The 19,713-nt window shown below is 34.8% G+C and overlaps 3 protein-coding genes across 6 annotated transcripts; 2 read left to right on the plus strand and 1 right to left on the minus strand.

Annotated features, from left to right (window-relative positions):
* The first annotated feature begins 614 nt into the window (after nt 1-614).
* eif2a (eukaryotic translation initiation factor 2A) lies at nt 615-8,793 on the plus strand. Its single transcript, XM_079620207.1, has 14 exons — nt 615-685; nt 1,431-1,500; nt 1,588-1,659; nt 2,278-2,396; nt 2,524-2,623; nt 2,707-2,789; nt 3,442-3,515; nt 3,605-3,749; nt 3,856-3,972; nt 4,909-5,483; nt 7,415-7,528; nt 7,610-7,723; nt 8,195-8,260; nt 8,470-8,793. The coding sequence occupies exons 1-14, from the start codon at nt 658-660 to the stop codon at nt 8,533-8,535; spliced, it is 1,743 nt and encodes a 580-aa protein (XP_079476333.1). The 5' UTR covers nt 615-657; the 3' UTR covers nt 8,536-8,793.
* Nucleotide 8,794: 1 nt separating this feature from the next.
* Nucleotides 8,795-14,047, plus strand: dcun1d5 (DCN1, defective in cullin neddylation 1, domain containing 5). 4 transcript variants are annotated; one of them, XM_079620211.1, is made up of 11 exons: nt 8,795-8,941; nt 9,689-9,748; nt 9,879-9,921; nt 10,025-10,127; nt 10,199-10,290; nt 11,059-11,129; nt 11,251-11,342; nt 11,433-11,541; nt 12,449-12,553; nt 12,739-12,841; nt 13,471-14,047. In XM_079620211.1, the coding sequence occupies exons 4-11, from the start codon at nt 10,057-10,059 to the stop codon at nt 13,527-13,529; spliced, it is 702 nt and encodes a 233-aa protein (XP_079476337.1). In that variant the 5' UTR covers nt 8,795-8,941; nt 9,689-9,748; nt 9,879-9,921; nt 10,025-10,056; the 3' UTR covers nt 13,530-14,047. The 4 variants fall into 4 exon arrangements, with proteins under 4 accessions (XP_079476337.1, XP_079476335.1, XP_079476336.1 ...); XM_079620209.1 differs by having other exon boundaries at nt 8,807-8,941; nt 9,879-9,913; nt 13,471-13,991; XM_079620210.1 differs by having other exon boundaries at nt 8,807-8,941; nt 9,879-9,913; nt 10,208-10,290; nt 13,471-13,957.
* Nucleotides 14,048-14,698: 651 nt separating this feature from the next.
* On the minus strand, nt 14,699-19,321 carry LOC307002524 (uncharacterized protein). The gene is made up of 4 exons (XM_079620208.1): nt 19,264-19,321; nt 17,688-17,841; nt 16,493-16,717; nt 14,699-15,755 (listed from the first exon to the last, which is right to left on the minus strand). Exons 3-4 carry the CDS (start codon nt 16,713-16,715, stop codon nt 14,836-14,838), a joined length of 1,143 nt encoding a protein of 380 aa, XP_079476334.1. The 5' UTR covers nt 16,716-16,717; nt 17,688-17,841; nt 19,264-19,321; the 3' UTR covers nt 14,699-14,835.
* Between the last annotated feature and the right edge of the window lie 392 nt (nt 19,322-19,713).

Below are 19,713 nucleotides of genomic sequence, written 5' to 3' on the forward strand. Positions count from 1 at the left end.
AATATTATCTTATTTTTAGCTTAAAAAATGTCATAAAAACATATTTACAAATTGTTATGCGGCTAAATGGAACATTGAGTGAATGTCCGCCGATCGCCCCCTAGAGGATTGGTGTGTGCTTAACAGAAAACTGTTTTTAACATGCCCTCATGTTCATCTTAAAACGCACACATTTTCGTTTTAAAATACCCATTCAGGAAAAACGTCATTATTTTTACGCCGCAATTATTCAGTGCATTAGTCAGTCATGGAAACATATCTGTTCCAAATTGCTGAGAAAAAAATGCTGTCGTCAGAAAGCATTCATCAAAATTCATTGTGCGGCATTTTTTTGTACTAAGCTATATTCGGCTTATTTGAAAAGACAATACATAATCAATATCACGCATTAAAATAGTCTATACAACTGTACTAAAATTTAGTAGAGATAAAAACATAAATAATTCAAAGAAATCCTCTCCTGAAAATCGGAAAGAACCGACATTACGTATAAAACCTTTACTTTATTATTATGAATTTGGTTTTGACATTTTACACATCAAACTCTGACCGAAAAGCTCTATACCTCAGAATAGACTGTAAAAAATAGCTCTATACTGTAGTGACGTCGGTGTTAAACTGCTATGACGTGTCACGTTGTCGTACTTCCGTTTCAAAATGGCGCCCCCCACACCTCATTTAGCAGGTGAGTTGTTGCTCTAAAATGTGTTTTCATGCTCATTTCATTTGCGTAAAGATAAATCATCAACGTGAGAAGGCGAGCATGTTATGAAATAACTGCATGTCTTTTCTTCTCAAGTTTTGCAGACATATAAAGGCATGAACTCATTCCTGGCATGTGCGCAATTTTTTTTGTAACGTTATTTCAGCGTAATGAGAGAAATGAGATAACGTTACCACGCATCAGCAAATCACATATGAAAATATTAAATACATATATATTTAGCTCATGATCAGCTGATAGATGCTTTGTAGTGCATGTCATCATAACTTTATAATTAATATTTTTTTAAGCGGGCTCGAGAAAGCCATGGACATACTGTAATTTAGGTCAAGGTTTGTTGATGATGCTTTTTAAATCCCTTACTTGATAATAAATATTTTAACTGTATTAGTTTAAATATTTTTTAATTCAAAATAATCCTTCAGCTTGTTTTTTGATTTAATATACTTATTTCCACCCCATGGTTGACCATCAAAAATAGCCCCAAAGTCCCATAGACTTACATATATTGAAAAGTCTATTCATCCACCAGTCCATCTGTCTGTACAGTGCAAAATTCTGATTTATTTTCAAAGTGACCCAAATATTAAATCTACACCAGATTTATAACCTTTACACTTTAAGGCTGAACTTTGTTTTTGTCAAGCTAGCATACAATTTTTGTTTTCCTTTTCTGATTTAACATAGTCTTTTCCATTTCAAACAGTCAGAGGATCAGATGGAACGTTGCTGTTGTGTGGACCTCCGAGCTGTCAGGAAAGCTCTGCTTTTCAGAAGTCAGTTATTGCATTTGCTGCACTTAGGAATATTTTACCATAAAACTCTGTCCGCTTTATTAACAGTAACTGTTTCATTTGTTTCAGAGATGACCTGCAGGGCAAACACATGACATTCAGCAGCGATGGGTCCTTGTTTGGCTGGTGCAATGGCTCACAGTACGTACACTGTAATACCTAACAAATTTCCTAACTAACCCTTTTTAGTTGACTTAACTTATAGTGCAATTACAACTTAATTGTAAAAATCTAGTCTAGTATTATGCTTTTGTTACTCAGAAAACCCAATTTAAGATAACTTGATTTGTAGGATTACCATTTTGTCAAGCAAAAGATGAGTTTCAATATTTTTTCAATGTTTCAATAATTTCCCCCACTTCTTCAGTTATCTATATCTTTAGTTTCATTCACTCATTTTCCAAAGTATGTTGGTACATTGTCAATGCAACTGAAACTTTTGAGAGAATATCACAGAAGATGACTTAATAAATTGGTGTTGTTTCCCTAAAATAATTTCGTTTTGATTTATTTAGTAAAACGCATATAAATCTCTAAGATGCCTGATCTAACTAATTTCAACTTGTCAAATTGAGTTAACAATACTCACATTTTCTGGTTACCTATACAAACATGCAAGTTCTCTCTACCAAGTTCAATTAAGCTTTTTCGACTAAAAAATGAAGTACTTTCCTTGCAAATTTTAAGGCAATCAGTTTCCACCGGTTTTCCAATAGAATGGATTGGCATTTGAGGAAATGTCCTGTGTGTGTTTGGCAGGGTCAGTGTGATCAAAGTTTCCACTGGAGATTTGGTGAAGTCTTTTGATTTACCCAAAACATCCGTGCTGGAGTTCTCACCTTTGAATAAAGTTCTGGCCACCTGGCAGCATTATACCAGTAAGCACTTTAAAATGTGATATAATATACATATATAATGGTTTATGACATTCTAGCTTTATACTAACTGTAAAAAAGAAAATGTAATCTAAGCAAGCAGGACACAAAAACAGCTTTTATTTTTCAGAAACGCAGGATAACCCTCAGGGAGAGGCAAACCTGCAGCTTTGGGACTTGCAAACAGGTGCCTGCATTAAAGCGTTCTATCAGAAGAAGATTACAGGATGGTGAGCAACTATTGCTGTTCATAACAGTTTATTTGTGTTCTTTCTGTAACTGTTAAACATGTTTTTTGTCTGTGTTTTCACAGGTGTCCGAGCTGGGCAGATGATGAAAGTGTTACCGCTAGAAATGTCAACAATGAACTTCACTTCTATGAGAACAACAACTTTGGTAACACCGTGTCTGTTTAATTAATACTTTTGCATGTTATATTCCAATTGCCTGTGAAAACATTGATAAATAACATGGACATGGCTTTTTAACAACATGTTTAATGTATATGAATAGATAAAGGAAAGTGTTTAGATTTCTTAAATTTCTCATTATTTGTAGTAGTTAGCTGTTGTTGTGGGTTCTCTTAAAGGGATAGTTCACCCAAAAATTAAAGTTCTGTCATCATTTACTCACCCTCGAGTTGTTCCAAACCTGTATGAATTTTTTTCTTCTGCTAAAAACAAATGAGGATATTTTGTAGAATGTCAGTAACCAAAACAGTTGATGAGTCCCATCAACTGCTTGGTAACCAACGTTCTTCAAAATATATTCTTTTGTGTTCAGCAGAATAAAAAAATGCATACAGGTTTGGAACAACTCGAGGGTGAGTAAATGATGACAGAACTTTAATTTTTGGGTGAACTATCCCTTTTAAGATTCCTGCATTATGACAAATTAAATGTAAAAAATATTCCATGTAGCCTGCATGTGTAATACATATACAAGAATGACTCAAATTAAATATTTTCTTTTAGATTAAGTAAATATAAAATATCATGGCTTTAAATACCCATTGAGCTTGCGATCTATATTGTGTTTTGTTGTGTAGAAACTATTGCCAACAAGCTTCACCTCCAGAAGGTGTCTGAGTTCGCTTTGTCTCCTGGACCACAGCCGAGCAAGGTATCAGAACCCTTATAAATGTTCTCTTACTGCTGCATGTGCTATTTTACTCACACAAATGCGTATTAATCCCTCACTCGTTAATTAAGGTTGTCGTCTATGTTCCTGGAAGCAAAGGAGGTCCGTCTTTTGTACGGCTGTATCAGTATCCCAATTTCGGAGGTCCAACATCTGCTCTGGCAAACAAAAGCTTTTTCAAAGCCGATAGAGTGAGCATGCTGTGGAACAAAAAAGGTAGATCATTTCTGGTTTAGCAAATAAGTGGTTTCTCAACATTGATTAACACTCATAAATGATTGTCATATATGTATTAATGTTTTTTGTTATTTCCTAATTAAAGGAACTGCGGTTTTAGTGACCGCTAGCACAGAGGTTGATAAAACAGGAGCCTCTTACTATGGAGAACAGACTTTACATTATGTCGCCATCAATGGAGAAAGTGCAGTAATTCAGCTACGTAAGTACGACTCCGGTTTGAATAATGATTCATCAATGATTGAATAATTAATTACAGTGCAGTCAATAGAAAATCCATTTCTGACTTTAACAATTAAAATCATTGAAATCACATAACATTTGCACTGACTGGCTAAAAATTGGGTGAATAATATTTATACTACTGTAGTGTTATATATAATATGTAACGTATGTGTGTGTTACAATTCTGACCTGATTGTATATCTAAGAATTCATTTTATCTCATAAATGTCATATTTCACTGCAAAATCAAAAGAATTACACTTGGGAAAAGTATTCTGATTACTTGTAATGCGTTATGTATGCGCCCAGCTCTGCTGAAGACTGGAGGAATGATGCTGAAAATTCAGCTTTGCATCACAGGAATGAATTACATTTTAAAATATATTCAAATAAACAATTGTATTAAATTGTAAAAAATATTTCACAATATTACTTTTTTTTTACTGTATTCTATCCAATAAATGCAGCCTTGGTAAGCATAAGAGACTTAAAAAAAAAAACATTCAAAAACTTAACAACCACAAGCTTTTGACCAGTTTCATTTTTCAGGAAATTAAATATTTTTTGTGGGTCCATTTAGATGTTTTTCTATTATTGTTTCTCATTAATGTAATTTAAATTAAATAAAATATATATTATATATATATATATATATATATATATATATATATATATATATATATATATTATAGATATAAGAATATATATTAGTTATATGTAAAAGTAAAGTGTTTGTACGTAAAGGTTGTATTTGTTACACTGCTTTTAATTTATGCTGGTTTTAATAATAAAATTACTCCGTTAATGATTTTGTTGTGTATATACATATATTTATATATACACTTATGTAAAATCATTAATACAGTATACTTTAATATATATAAAATCTTCTCTCTTTTTTTGTCTTGCACAGCAAAGAGAGGCCCCATATATGATGTATCCTGGAACCCCAACTCTTCTGAGTTTTGCGTGGTTTATGGTTTTATGCCTGCCAAAGCAACTGTCTTTAACAGCAAGTGTGAGTCAGTGTTCGACTTTGGCACGGGCCCCCGCAACGCAGCTTACTACAGCCCCCAGGGTCATATCCTCGTCCTCGCTGGGTTCGGGAACCTGAGAGGGCAGATGGAAGTTTGGGACGTGAAGAAATACAAGCAGGTGTCTAAACCCCAGGCTGAAGATACCACGCATTTCTTCTGGTGCCCTGACGGAGAACACGTAGTGACGGCGACCTGCTCCCCCAGGCTCAGGGTCAGCAATGGCTATAAGATCTGGCATTACACCGGGACTGTGTTGTACAAGCATGAAACGCCATCAAATAAAGAGCTCTGGGAAGTGTTATGGCAACCCTTCCCAACTGGAGCCTTCCCAGAGAAGCCAGTGAAATACCAGGCGTTGCCAAGTGAGCTTGGCAGCACTGAAGCCAAACCAGCCCAGGCGTATCGGCCACCCGCTCTCCGCAACAAACCCCAGACAGCCAGCTCCAAACTAGTAAGTTTGTGTCATACACAGCCATGCATCTTGACAAATATTCTGCTGATTTGCAAAATATATATATATATATATAATAATTTGATGATGCAGAGTTCAAAAGTATCAATAAAAACTTTGCATTGCATTTTTTTTTTAATGAGAATGCAGATATTTCAACTTATATACACTACTGTTCAAAAGTTTGGGGTTGGTATGCTTTTATAATGTTTTTAAAGTCTCTTCTGTTCACCAAGGCTGCATTTAATTGTATCAAAAATAGATATTACAGTTTAAAGTAACTTTTTTCTATTTTTAAATTATTTTTTATTTCTATTTCTATTTTTTAATAAGCTGAATTTTCAGCATCATTACTCCAGTCTTCAGAGTCACTTGATCCTTCCATGGTTGTGGAAACCAGGATACACTACCACCACTCAAAAGTTTAGGGTACATAAGATTTTATAATAAATACATTTAATAATTAAAAGATAATTTATTGTCAATAATAGAGCACCAAATCAGCATATTAGAATGATTTCTGAAGGATCCTGTGACACTGAAGACTGGAGTAATGAGGAAAATTCAGCTTTGCTTCACAGGAATAAATTACATTTGAAAAAAGATTCAATAAATTTTTATAACAATTTCAGTCTAGCGCGAGGACTTCAGTCTCACGCACACGTCGTGATCTTGCGCTATTTCCTTATCACTTCCTTATCCTTATCCAAACTCACGTGTGTTTGGTTGTGAAATAGAAAACAGTTATTTTAAATTGCAAATTATTTTAAATAAATGCAGCCTTGGTGAGCAGAAGAGAGTTGTTTTAAAAAAAATTATAAAATCATACCAACCCCAAACGTTTTAACAGTACAGTAGTACTGTTTTTACTGTATTTTTGATTAAATGCAACTTTGGTGAGCAGAAGAGACTTCTTTCAAAATCATCAAATATATTTTGAACTGTAGTGTATTTATCAGCGTTAATGCGTGTATCAAAATAACAAAAGCAGTCAAATGTCTAAACTTTTGACAAAATGTATAATTTAACTTTCAATTTGCAAAAGAGTGTAAAAAATGTGTTCAAATACTCCATTTAATTTCAAAGAACTTTGCATAAACATGTTTATAAATAAATACGCTTCTTTCACAAAATCTGTCATTTTCTGTCGCTGTTTGGATGTAGTAAACCACCCACTGATGTAGCAGCATTTTATTCTGTCACTCGCCATAATTCTAACCTTGAAATTACGATTAGGCAAAAAATTATGTCATTCATGTTTTTCTGGTGATTAAAGGTAGGGTAGGTAGGATTTATATAAAAACTTTTTACCAAATTTGATTAAACTTTCTATATATATCAATGCATAATTAAAATGTAAGTACTCTGATAAAAAGAGTATAAAAATCGAGTGACTCTAGACCGTTTAATCTTCATTAAACAGCTCATTATTTCCATTCGGGACGAATCACAGGATTGGCTTGCGCGACTGTCACTCTCCGTCGCCATGACTACCGCCGCTATTACTGGCTCTGCCCACGTGCGCGCAGTCGCGCACCCGTTTTTAGGTGGGAGTGAATGGAATTAATGAGCTGTGTTTATTGAAGATTATATACACTAGAGCGACTCGGTTTTTTATACTCTCTATTTCAGAGTACTTGCATTTTAATTATGCATTGGTATATAAAGACAGTTTAAACAAATTTGAATAAAAGTTTTTTTTAGACAATTCTGACCTACCCTACCTTTAAGAGATAGCACAAGACCCTACAAATGGTTGTCGAAATGCACTTCACATTTGGTGAGAAAGTGTGACATGCCTGATCAAAACAGGCACTATTTTTTGGAATCAGCATAAAAAAAGTATTAATTTAGCAAATAGGATGCAGGGCAGCATTATGAATGTCCCGTGACCAGAATAATGACACTAATATTTCTATCTATATTTCAAGCATGAAGAGGAGCTGCCGCAGAACATGAAACCTGGTGTTGCAGGAGAGAAGCAAATCTCTAAAGCTGCTTTGAAAAACCAGAAAAGGCGAGAAGCAAAGAAAGCAGCTAAGCAGGTACCGGTACATGTGTTTTTATTGTTCACCAAACTATACAGAGGAATATTTAACTCAAAGTGATGCTTTATATTAATTCAGGAAATCCAGCCTGATGAAGCTCCGCCTCCAGTAGCAGACTCCACCCCTGCCGCTCATGTGACTTCTAGCTTTGGAGACCCAGAAACTGACAAAAAGATCAAGAATTTAAAAAAGGTAAACCTTTGGAATATGTTTATAATCAAAAAAGATAAGCATATACACACAGATGCAGTCTTCTTGATGGGAAATAAATTTAATTCTGCCATTAATTCTTGACTTGGAATAGTGTGCAAATTGACCTACTTTTAGGTTTTATTTTAACCTGTTTTATTTATACACCTCTTATCCAATCGGTAGAAAATGTACTTATTACCTTTATTTTGAGTAAATTGTCTCTTTTCTTAATGGAGTATAAACCCTGTAAAGGTCTTATTTCTTAAAAAAAAGAAGAAGAAAAATGACAAATTGTATTCTGTATGAATACACCAAAAATTACATGTTTCTGGGTATGATGCAGTATACTTTGTATAGTATAATTATAAATAAAATATGTATACGGTATATATATATCCATTATTGTTTTATTTGCATATCAGAGTCAGACTTGATGTTTTTAGTTTCATAATGTGATTGCTTATCTGTTAGAAACTCAAAGCCATTGATGAACTGAAGGACCAGCAGGCTACCGGCAAAGTCATGCAAAAAAATCAGGTACTATAGCTTTATAATCTCATCAGCACATCTTAATAAATATTTTAAATTATTTTCATTTGTATCATTGTTTCTGATTTGATTACATCCATTGCAATGTTTCATGAGAGGACTAGTTTTTAGGAATTAAAACTTTTATAAGAACATAAGAATTTTGTAATGCTTAATCGCAAGACCCTTAATAATAACGTATTTGTATTTTATTACAGCTTGAGAAGATGCAGAAGGAGTCCCAGCTGTTGAAAGAGCTTGAAGATCTTGAATTAGGATTGTAAACTCACTTTACCAGTTTTTCACATTGGTCATCAATTTTCAAACATTGCTTTGTCATACTGCTATGAATATGTATAGAAGATGATTCTTTTTTCACGAATTACTCATGAACAACAAATAAAAGACTGTTTTGCTTCTTTTAACATGGCTAAAATAACAAGAACTAAATTCTCAAAAGCAATATTGCTATGCAATGTGACGTTCAAGCACCGGAAAGCATCCATGAAATACTAAATAAAAATGTTGAAATTCAAACTGCGTGACTTTTATTATGTCGGTTGGGGAGCCGGAAGTGTTCATTCCTAGTTCAGTGTGAAACTGAAGCAGTCGCAGATTTCAGCACAAACGCAGATGAAATTATCATCAAATAAACTGAAGAGGACGAACTAAAACCAGCCGATAATTCAGGTTTGATGAGTGCGCTCTTCGTTACACTGAGTGTTGTACATGTGGAGTGTTTTATTGTATGTTTATTTGTGATATTTAAATGAGCCGGTGAGGTGGTGTTCATATATGTTCATATAGCACATGCGTGTTTGTGTTTCTTTTTACTCATACCATCAGTTGTTTTACGCTCTTTTACTTTTAACCTCTATATAACTATATTTGTATTGATTTCACACGTTTCGATGAGTTTCGGGCTTGTGGCATTAAGCAGTTCAGCCATTTCAGCAGCCACAAAGGCGATGCGTCAGTTTTTATTGTTTTATCTGATAGTTTTTCAGTTGTTTGTTTTTAAAAATGGGCTTTACATTTAAACTTGATCGGTATAAATCAAACATTCCGTTTAGTGTCAGGAGAATTTAGTTCAGTATTCGATTAATTTCTAGATCTAGTTGCATTAATGTGATGGTAATACGCAGCCATTTTAATTTGTAGTTAAAATAATGAAAAATACATTACTTTATGTATTAAGTACGAAGTTTAAACTCAGATGTTGCTCTAGACATTTTTTTATTCCGTCAAATGGATATTCTGCTTTACACTAATGTTGAAACATCAGGATTCGCCTCGTATTTTAAAATGATTGTGTTGTGTGACATCATTGTTCATGTTGTTTTTGACGGAGTTCACATGCAGGCTATGATATTTTAAGATATGTTGTATGTAAAGCTGGTAAACCTCACATAAAGTATTTGTTTTCCTTTTGTAAAGGTCTGAACAGTGAGACGTTAAGCAAAGAGATATTTGTGGCACATCTTTCCCCAGTAACTTGTAAGTCCTATATCTTGACAGCACGTATTTGAATTTGAGCATGAATTAAGATTTAAATCTAGTTGTTTGTATAAGTCATGCATTTGAGTATAAGTATGAAAGTGTCATTTTGTTTTTCCTCCTGTTTTAGAGTCTGGTACACTTGAATGGACACGGTGCCCACAGGTAGAGAGGTAGAGCTGGTTTCTGCTTTTATTGACCCTGAAATATTGAATTGGACGGGATGGAAAGCAACTGTCGGCTTAAATCTGTTCTGTTTGATTGTGATTTGTGTAGTGAGACCAAACCAACTTACCCGAAGCTCCATTATGCCCGTGAAAAAGAAAAGAAAGTCATCCGGCTCAGAAGATCCCATCATCAGAAAGTGCAAAATCACCAGGTAAAAATATGTCGGTCTTTCTCTCTGCATCTTTCACTCTTCCATACATATTCACTGTATCATCCCCTTAGTTACTGTAGGACACAAACTCCAGGACGGATGGTAAACCCAGAGGATCAGTTTTCTAACAAGAAATGTCTCGCCTGGTTTTACGAATATGCAGGTATGTGAATCAGTGCTTTTCTTAAAGTCACCATGAAATCAAAAGGGACTGTTTTTATGGAATATTACAAAAAATATATATAAATCCATGCACATTTTTTTTTTTTTTAAATCATGTGCCTTATAATCTTTAGCCTAATCAAAATAACTTCCCCTCTCTTGCAACAACATCGCAGCAATAGCAAACCATAACGATCCAATCATGTCCAATTCCAGATAGCAATCATTATGCATCCAATGGCAGCTTATTTGTATGGGCGCTTGTCCACAAACCTCCCATACTTCTTATATTACAACATTTTTATGGTAACCTACTATTTGGAATAAATTCTGCCCTGCATTTTATCTTTTTTTAAAGCTATATACTCAGATAAACGTCATTATTCATGCCGACTTTAAACACATGCAGCCAGTTAACATGAAACGGCATTTTCAAACCATTTTACTTCCATAATGAGACATTTCTCAGTGAAAACAGTATTTATCACTAAAAAATTAATGACAGTGCATGATTTTATGTATCCGGGTGGAGTAAAATATGTCTATATGACATTTAAAGGCAAGGGACTGAAAAATAAGATGGCTTGAGGTGGAGCAAGTTATTAAATATTGCTTAAATATTTTGATTACTTTTTTGTTGGAATAATGTGCACTGATGAATCATTAGCAATAAGACCATAAACATGTATTAAGAAAGTCAAATGGGGACCATTTAAAAAAAAATTTGCTCTGGTAAATGTATTTGAAATGATTATTGTTATGTGTGTAGGGTCAGATGACATTGTCGGACCAGAAAGCATGGAGAAGTTCTGTGAGGACATCGGAGTTGAGCCAGAAAATGTTAGCACAATTCATTCATATGTCATACTCAGTCCTGAAGTTAGATTTTAGGGACAGTCTTCTGTCCAAACTATGAGAAATCATTAGAAATAATGTGCACTGTGTTTTTGTGACCCTTCAGATTGTAATGTTAGTTTTAGCCTGGAAACTTGAAGCAACAAATATGGGATTTTTCACAAAAGAAGAGTGGCTGAAAGGAATGACATCACTACAGTAAGAATAACCTTCGTCACATGCCTGATATCATGAGAAATCAAGAGTATTTTATGATTTTAGCATTTAACTTCACTTCTCTCTTTACAGTTGTGACTGCACAGAGAGATTACAAGGCAGACTGGATTATTTACGCACTCAACTGAATGACCCAGTTCTATTCAAGAGCATTTACAGATATGCCTTCGACTTTGCCAGGGTGAGAGGCTTTTTTTAGTAGGACGAGGAAAAAAAAGCACTTCCATTTTAAGATGAATGAATCATTTTAAGATAAATATTGCGTGCATCTTTTTCTATTTTGCAGTGAATTTGTGTCTGCTTAAGGCTGGAATACACTGCACGACTTTTGCTCATTTTTTTGCCCCGATATGCAGTCTTGACGAGTCTACAATAGTTGGCGAAAGTCTGCAGATTTTGGGCAGTTGACCGATTTCTCAGAAAATTGCGTAGTGTATGATGAGCACAGACTCCTATTTTTTTTAGCTTCAGATTATGATTCCATCCAGTCAGATGAAATCAAAACATGTTTGATATTTCAAGCCGATTTTAGAACACATATTGTATAGTGTATGGCGCGTCGCTGCTGAAACCGAAGCTATCAATGCAAATACATTAACAAGACTAAAGTCAATAAACAGAAAACAATTTTGACTCATAAGCACTTATAAAACAACTGACTGCGCCACTGACCTCTAACTCCCGTTGCAATTGGTAAAAAAGAATAATTAGTACGAGTCCATCTATACTGGCCATGTCTACCCACCCACCCATCCTAATGCGCTTGACTCGTTTTTCCCCCGTTTGCGACTCAACACCGAGTCGCTACAACAACTACTGCGGTCATCTCCTGCACATCCATGTTTGTTTCATACAAGCAAGGAGGTGCGTGTTTCTGTCTGAGGTTGTTGTTTTTGGTAGTCTGGTACTGTATGATCCTCAGTCGTTTATTGTATGATGCCCAGTTTTTCCCACTGTAACATTTACAAACTCAAGTGTATTATGCCTGGAGTTTTAAAATCTGTTCAGGTTTTCGTGTAGTGTGTTCCAATTCCAACCTTTGCTGATCCAACCTTTCTTTCAACATATCCATCTGATTTTGTCTGTAGGATAAAGATCAGCGCAGTCTTGATATGGACACTGCGAAATCCATGTTGGCGCTGATCCTTGGAAGAACGTGGCCTCTGTTCCCAGTGTTCCACCAATTTCTGGAGGTTTGTCATCTCCTCTCCAAACCAAGCTCCAAAGAGGATGAAAAAAACACCATTTAAAGCCAAACTGAACCAATTCTTGTTTTTCTTTCTTTTTTTTTTTTTTGGTGGACTATGCATTTAAAAACTCTGAATTTAGTAGTATTTGTTCTTTAATAACGTGACTAACAGAAGTATCTTTCCTCTAGCAATCAAAGTATAAAGTCATGAACAAGGACCAATGGTACAACGTCTTAGAGTTCAGCCGTACAGTTAACACAGACTTGAGCAACTATGATGAAGATGGAGCCTGTAAGTTTATGATTGTCTTGTTGAGCTGCACATTTAATCATTAAAAGATTGCGATCTCGATTCAAACACAGACGCGATCTTATTCCTACATGATAACGATTCGGCTATGTCTATTAAACTGACTAAATCACACCGGAACATTCAAATCTGCTCGGCCGCCAGAGAGCGCAGTTGTCATGTATAGGTATGAAACAGCTACACAGTCTTTTCAACCGCACACAGTATCAATATTTCCGTTAGCGAAAGTAACTTGATGCTTCAAATAAACATCAGTTACATCGTTACACCAGTGGGTGGCGACAAGTGACGGTTTAAAAAAAATTATTTGTCATTGAATCATTCAAAAACGCTGATTCATCCAGTTATGAAACAGGTTGTTTATGAGTGAGAAGTGGAGCAGTATTTAAGAGTCATTCAATCATTAATTCAAACCAGTTTTTTTTTATAATTAATTCAAATTAATAAAATAAAAAATACACTGCAGCAATTAACATTTTGTCAGAACTTCTAGTAAATTACATGTTATTTTGTTTAGTCGTCTAAAAATGTATCCATAATAGTTTTGTCATCCGTCCATTCATCTTTCCCAGTTAAATTGCTAATGATCTCTGTCTCTGTGCTGATTTCAGGGCCAGTGATGCTGGATGAGTTTGTGGAGTGGCATAAAGCCAGAAATATTGCGTTATAGCACAACCAGACGCTGAATTAAAGCACATCAGATTGTTTTTTTTTTCCGGTGTGCCCCCGGCTGCCCCAGATGCAGGCAAACCCTCTCGAGGATTGCTCAATACGGATCATCACTACCCAGAGACTCTTACAGTGTTACTTAAAAAGGAAAATGGCTCAGAGGAATCACAAGACAAATAAAAGGGGAAATATTTTTTCTTATGTATTGATTTGTTTCAACAGTTCTCTTGCCAGTGTTGTATGATTTGTCTGAGAGGGAAACCGTCTTTGTAATTTTTGTCCCTTTCATTTTTTTTTTTCCTTAAAGTTTTACTTTGTTTATAGTGTCTTGAAAAGGTAATAAAAAAAAAGCAGTTGTAAATTAATTTTTCTTCTGGACATTGGTGGCATACAGCACTGTTAGAGCATTAAAGCATTATTCAACAATCTAAATGAAGCATGGATAAAAAATATTTCCTTTAAAAAAAAAAAAGTTTGCGATCAGTAAGATTTTCTGAAAAAAATTTGTTTAAAGTCTTATTCAAATTTAGACTATTATTACAATTTAAAATAACTGAATTTATTTTAATATGCAATTTATTCCTGTGATGCAAAGCATCATTACTCCAGTCTTCAGTGTCACATGATCCTTCAGAAATCATTATAATATGCTGATTTACTGCTCAAGAAACATTTCTTATTACAAAGGGGGGGAAAACAGTTGTGCTACTTTATATTTTTGTGGATTTTTTTTCTTCAGGATTCTTTAATGAATAGAATGTTCAAAAGAGTAGCACTTATTTTAAATAGAAATCTTCTGAGACATTATAAATGTTTATATTGTCACTTTTGCTCAATTTATAGCATCTTTAATGAAAATAATTAATATTGTTTAAAAAAAAAGCTTACTGACCCCAATCTTCTTAACAAGTACTGTATACATTTTCTTGATTACATCTCTAATATAAGAAAAGTCACTACAATTGAAATAACTATTTTAGAATGCAGACTATTTTACTGCATTCTATTGTTTTTACTATATTCTATTGTATTCTACTCTCTAGTATGTTGTTTGTAGCGCTTTGAGTTTCAAGAAAAGCGCATTATAAATAAAATGTTTATTATTATTATTATAACTTATAATAATCTGTATAAACATTTAACTTACAATTTAAAGATTAAACACAAAATTGCTTGATTTAAATAAACACTTGACAAGGATTTTGACAATGACACAAGTCAATTGTCCAATCAGACCCAGTTATCTGCCAATGCTGATCTCAAAATGAACCTTTTCGAAAGTTTTTACAATGTTTGTTTCCTTTATTTTACAATGTCTCTTGACTAGTTTGTGAGAGACTGTCTCCTCCTGTTGCTGAAACACTGTCTTCGTGGGAAGGAACATCTGGTTGAGGAGACTGGCTCTCAGCTGACTCTCTGACTGGGTTGAAGTCTGCCTGTTTCATGATGGCGTTGAGTCTTGTCAGTGATTGCGTTCTCAATTTTGGCCTGACGTCGACTTCACCCTCCACTCCAGAGGCTTTGATGTGGCTGTATTGATTCCCTTCTTCATCATAGTTGTACAGTTTAATGATGCGGCCCTTCTTCTTTGGATGTGGACTAACCACTGATCTGAACTCTTGGTTTTGTTCTTCGCCTTCACAGCTCTGAGTTTGGTTTGTATCGTCCTCCCCGCCATCTGCATTTTCTACATCATTAGCGTGACTGAGTTCCTGATCAACCAAACCAATGTCCACGGTGTCTTCTCCAGTGCCGTGGTTTTTATGAAAGAACACCGTCTCGGGTTGTTCCCTGGTGGTCTGTACGTTGTTTTGTCCATCGATATGATTGTGATTTTCTTTTCTATAAGGTATACAAGCCCTTATAGTTTGTAGACACTTTATTACGTAGGATCTACTGAACGCACCAAGTGTGAAGGCCACTAAAAAGCTCACGATCACTGATGACGCCACAGCCGCCGCAAAATGGCTTTCTGACAGCGTGTCGGTGTAAACCTCTCTGGTCTTCCTCAGTTTCTTGATGTTGGGATTTAAGCCCACTACACTAATTCTGTAGGGCACAATTGTTTTGCTCATCTTGTCCAAATGGATACAGAAGTAGAGTCCGTCATGGCTGGACGTGGCCCTTGAAATCCTCAAAGTGCCATTGCATGTTTCCACTGGGTCTTTGTTTTGGTGCTTGCAACCATCAAATAACCCAAAAGGTGTCTGCCACCACTGTGCCAGCACTGCAAAGGGAAGAATAAAACACTTTTCATAGCTTGAAACACTTAAAAATGGAGCTACATTTTTTTGTTCTTTTACAATAAATGATCAGTGAAATAAGGCACTTAACCCTCACAAAATATTCATCCACAAAGTAACTACATGTATTAAAAATGATAATTTTTTGCTTGACATAAAATGTTAACTGAAATTAAATCACATTTAAAGTTGATCATTTTCGTTTTGTTTCATAATTTCATTCACTTGATGTTCACTTGAATACAACAACAAAAAAACTGAAATAAAATTGCTAAGAACTAGACAAATTTAAAATAATAATTCTTAACTAGAATTAAAATGTAACACAATAATAAAATAATTGAGATTTTAATACATCAATGATACTAAAATAACACTGGGTTACACTAAATTATATAAACTAAAAGAACTTATCCTGATGGTGTTTTAAATTCTTATATAGCCTACTATATGAAGACTTCAGATGCAAAAGCCTCTAAGTGTCATCTGAAATTTTCTTCTAGAATGATCATTTTGATCAAGATTGTATGTTTATGTTCAGTCTATTCACATTAATGGCAATGAAAATACCTATTAATTGTCATTAAAGTGAAATTACTGAACTTAATTATACGAGCTTGACAAAAAATGCTCATTTGAGAAGAAAATTTCAGATGGCACTTAGAGGCTTTTGCATCTGAAGTCTTCATATAGAAAGAGAAAGAAATGTTGTGCTGCTCACCTTCATTTCCTTCATCTCTGCACCGAAGCACCAGCGTTTCTCCTGAATGAATGTGAACTGAGTTTTCAAGTCTGACCTGCAGATGGTTTGTTTGACTCAGAGTCTCTGGCGACTGTTGAGAGCTTCTCTCAGAAATGTCACTGTGTTCTGTTCTGCTGCTAATAATACATGGAGAGTCACAAAGGAGAATCAAACTCAACAAAGAGCTGATTCTGAACTCCATCTCTAGAAAAAAAAGAGACGTTCATTAACCTCAATGTAAACTTTACTGCTATATAGGCTACCAATATTATGGCAATAATTTGATATAAAACTGCTCTTTGACCCAAGTCATAGCTATTATACAGCAGCCCCAATGAGTGCGAGTCGACTGTGGTTTGTCTTCACAAAACACACAAAATCTGAAGTTGAGTAAGAAAAACAGAAAATGTCTTACTGTTATCATTTGAATTTAAAATTTAAAAACAACACAGATATGACACATATTTATAAGTATCATTCGGATCAGCCAGTCAAATACTCACAGAATGAGTCTTGTAGTTCTCAATAAGAGTAAAGTACAGTCCTCACATGACAGCCCTTATATTTCATCTCGTGCTCCATGTTTAAAGATTAACATTTTTTCTCTTCAATGATAGACAGGATGTCATGTGGATGTTGAGAACGCCAGTGGATTGTCTTAAGGGTTTGAGTTGATATAACAGTTAAAGCCGGTTTATGGTTGAAGAAATATGAGTTTCAGGTAATTAGTAACATTCTTTATCTTTGCCGCACATCGTGATACATTTATACAGAGTTGCAAATAAGAAATTGACAAATTGTATCCATTAAATGCAATACAACAGCAGAAAAAAGGCCATATTTCTGATGAATTGCTGATGAATTTCTCTCTGTGGTGCATCGCTTTCCAAAAATTGGGTGACAGATTTGTTCTGATGAGTCATGGTAAGCAGGGAAAACAATGCTAAATGCAAATCATGAAACATACGTGGACTGTTATAATAGAAAAATATGAAGAATTTAAAAAGGGAGAGTCTTTTGTTGTTGATGTCAAAGGCTGTGTGTCTAGCCTAATGTAGCCTACAGTATTTCTGCACAGAAATGTTTATGTGTATTTCAAATATGTTTAGTTATTTATTTCAAGAATAATATTATAACAGCATTTTTAGTAATTATACAAAATTTCTGTATTTACCGTATTTCTGTCCACGTGATGCCCTGCTGTTATAGAGTCCTAAAGCAAAACCACTGATTTCGTTTTCTTTCTTTCTTTCTTTCTTTCTTTCTTTCTTTCTTTCTTTCTCTCTTTCTTTCTTTCTTTCTTTCTTTCTTTGATTTGATTTACTGCTCTTGTTTCGTACACAATTACTCATCCAGTAATGAGTACTGTATGGAAGCTTATGAGTAGCAATATTCAATTTGATATGTAATATGCAAAATGACAATTCAATATGTAAAATATGTAAAATGGCAATGCATTTCTGTAATTACATTTACATTTTCCCATACATTTGTGCAACGTTTGGTGCAAAATGAAAATGCAATTATATAATTTACATTTGCCATTTCATACACTAGGTTTAATATGTAAATTGAATACATATTTTAACGCTTTATAAGTTGCAAAATGAAAATGAAAATGTATTACAGAAATGATTAGATATGTGTAACATGTTCAAGCAACAACTGTTGCAAAATGATCATTCAAATGTTATTTTTCTCAATTGCATTTACACTCACAGTCAAGACACTTACGATTGCATTTTCATTCAATGTCCCGCAATGTATGTAGCAAAATTCAATGTGCACATTGAAAATGCATTCCGAGCAGATCACGTCTGTCTCCGCCCCCTCCCGCCATGTCAATCACTGCGTGAAGGCGGGGCACGGGCACGGCAACAGGTAAACATAACGTGCTTTTTGAGATGTTGGAAACATGGCGGCGGCAGAGATAATACGGGCGTTAAATACCCTAGCAGATGAAGTTGAGCGTGAACAGAGAAACGGTAGTTATTCCGAAGATTGTTACGCGTATTAAGGCAGACAATTCTCCCAGACGTTCCAACAACGTATTTGTTCTATCACCTACATACGCGTAACAATCTTCGGAATAACTACCGTTTCTCTGTTCACGCTCCACTTCATCTGCTAGGGTATTTAACGCCCGTATTATCTCTGCCGCCGCCATGTTTCCAACATCTCAAAAAGCACGTTATGTTTACCTGTTGCCGTGCCCGTGCCCCGCCTTCACGCAGTGATTGACATGGCGGGAGGGGGCGGAGACAGACGTGATCTGCTCGGAATGCATTTTCAATGTGCACATTGAATTTTGCTACATACATTGCGGGACATTGAATGAAAATGCAATCGTAAGTGTCTTGACTGTGAGTGTAAATGCAATTGAGAAAAATAACATTTGAATGATCATTTTGCAACAGTTGTTGCTTGAACATGTTACACATATCTAATCATTTCTGTAATACATTTTCATTTTGCAACTTATAAAGCGTTAAAATATGTATTCAATTTACATATTAAACCTAGTGTATGAAATGGCAAATGTAAATTATATAATTGCATTTTCATTTTCATTTTGCACCAAACGTTGCACAAATGTATGGGAAAATGTAAATGTAATTACAGAAATGCATTGCCATTTTACATATTGAATTGTCATTTTGCATATTACATATCAAATTGAATATTGCTACTCATAAGCTTCCATAGTACTGGCCATAGACAGTATATAAACGGGTACTGGCCCATATGACTTAATTGCTCTGAGAAAAGTAACAGATACCACGTGACCCTACTTCAGCTGCGGTTTTCGATTTTCTTTTCTTTTTCAGCAATAATTATGCATCCAAATAAATTAATAAAAACGTTCACGCTGCAAAACCTATTTTAACTGATTGTAACAGCAATTCCACTTGCTTGTTTTTTTTACAGCAATCCTCATGAAACGTCACAGCGTTTTGCCACAAGATGGCAGCAGTAGGCTAATGTAAAGATCACCGTGTTTTGCGAAACTGTTTTGTGTTTCTCTTTCATTTGTCGTCTTGCTTTGCTTAAGCTGGCTATAGAAAACTGGATAATTAAAGTGAAACTCGAAACAGCGAGTAAAAGTCAATCCTCTTTCAGAAAGGTTTGATTATGTGGCTCGATAACCCCTTTTCACCCTGTTTCCCCTCTGATAAATGCGGATGAGTTGCAGAAACACC

This window comes from Phoxinus phoxinus (genome assembly GCF_949152265.1).
Source record: "Phoxinus phoxinus genome assembly, chromosome: 8".
NCBI classification, from domain to species: Eukaryota; Metazoa; Chordata; class Actinopteri; order Cypriniformes; family Leuciscidae; genus Phoxinus; species Phoxinus phoxinus.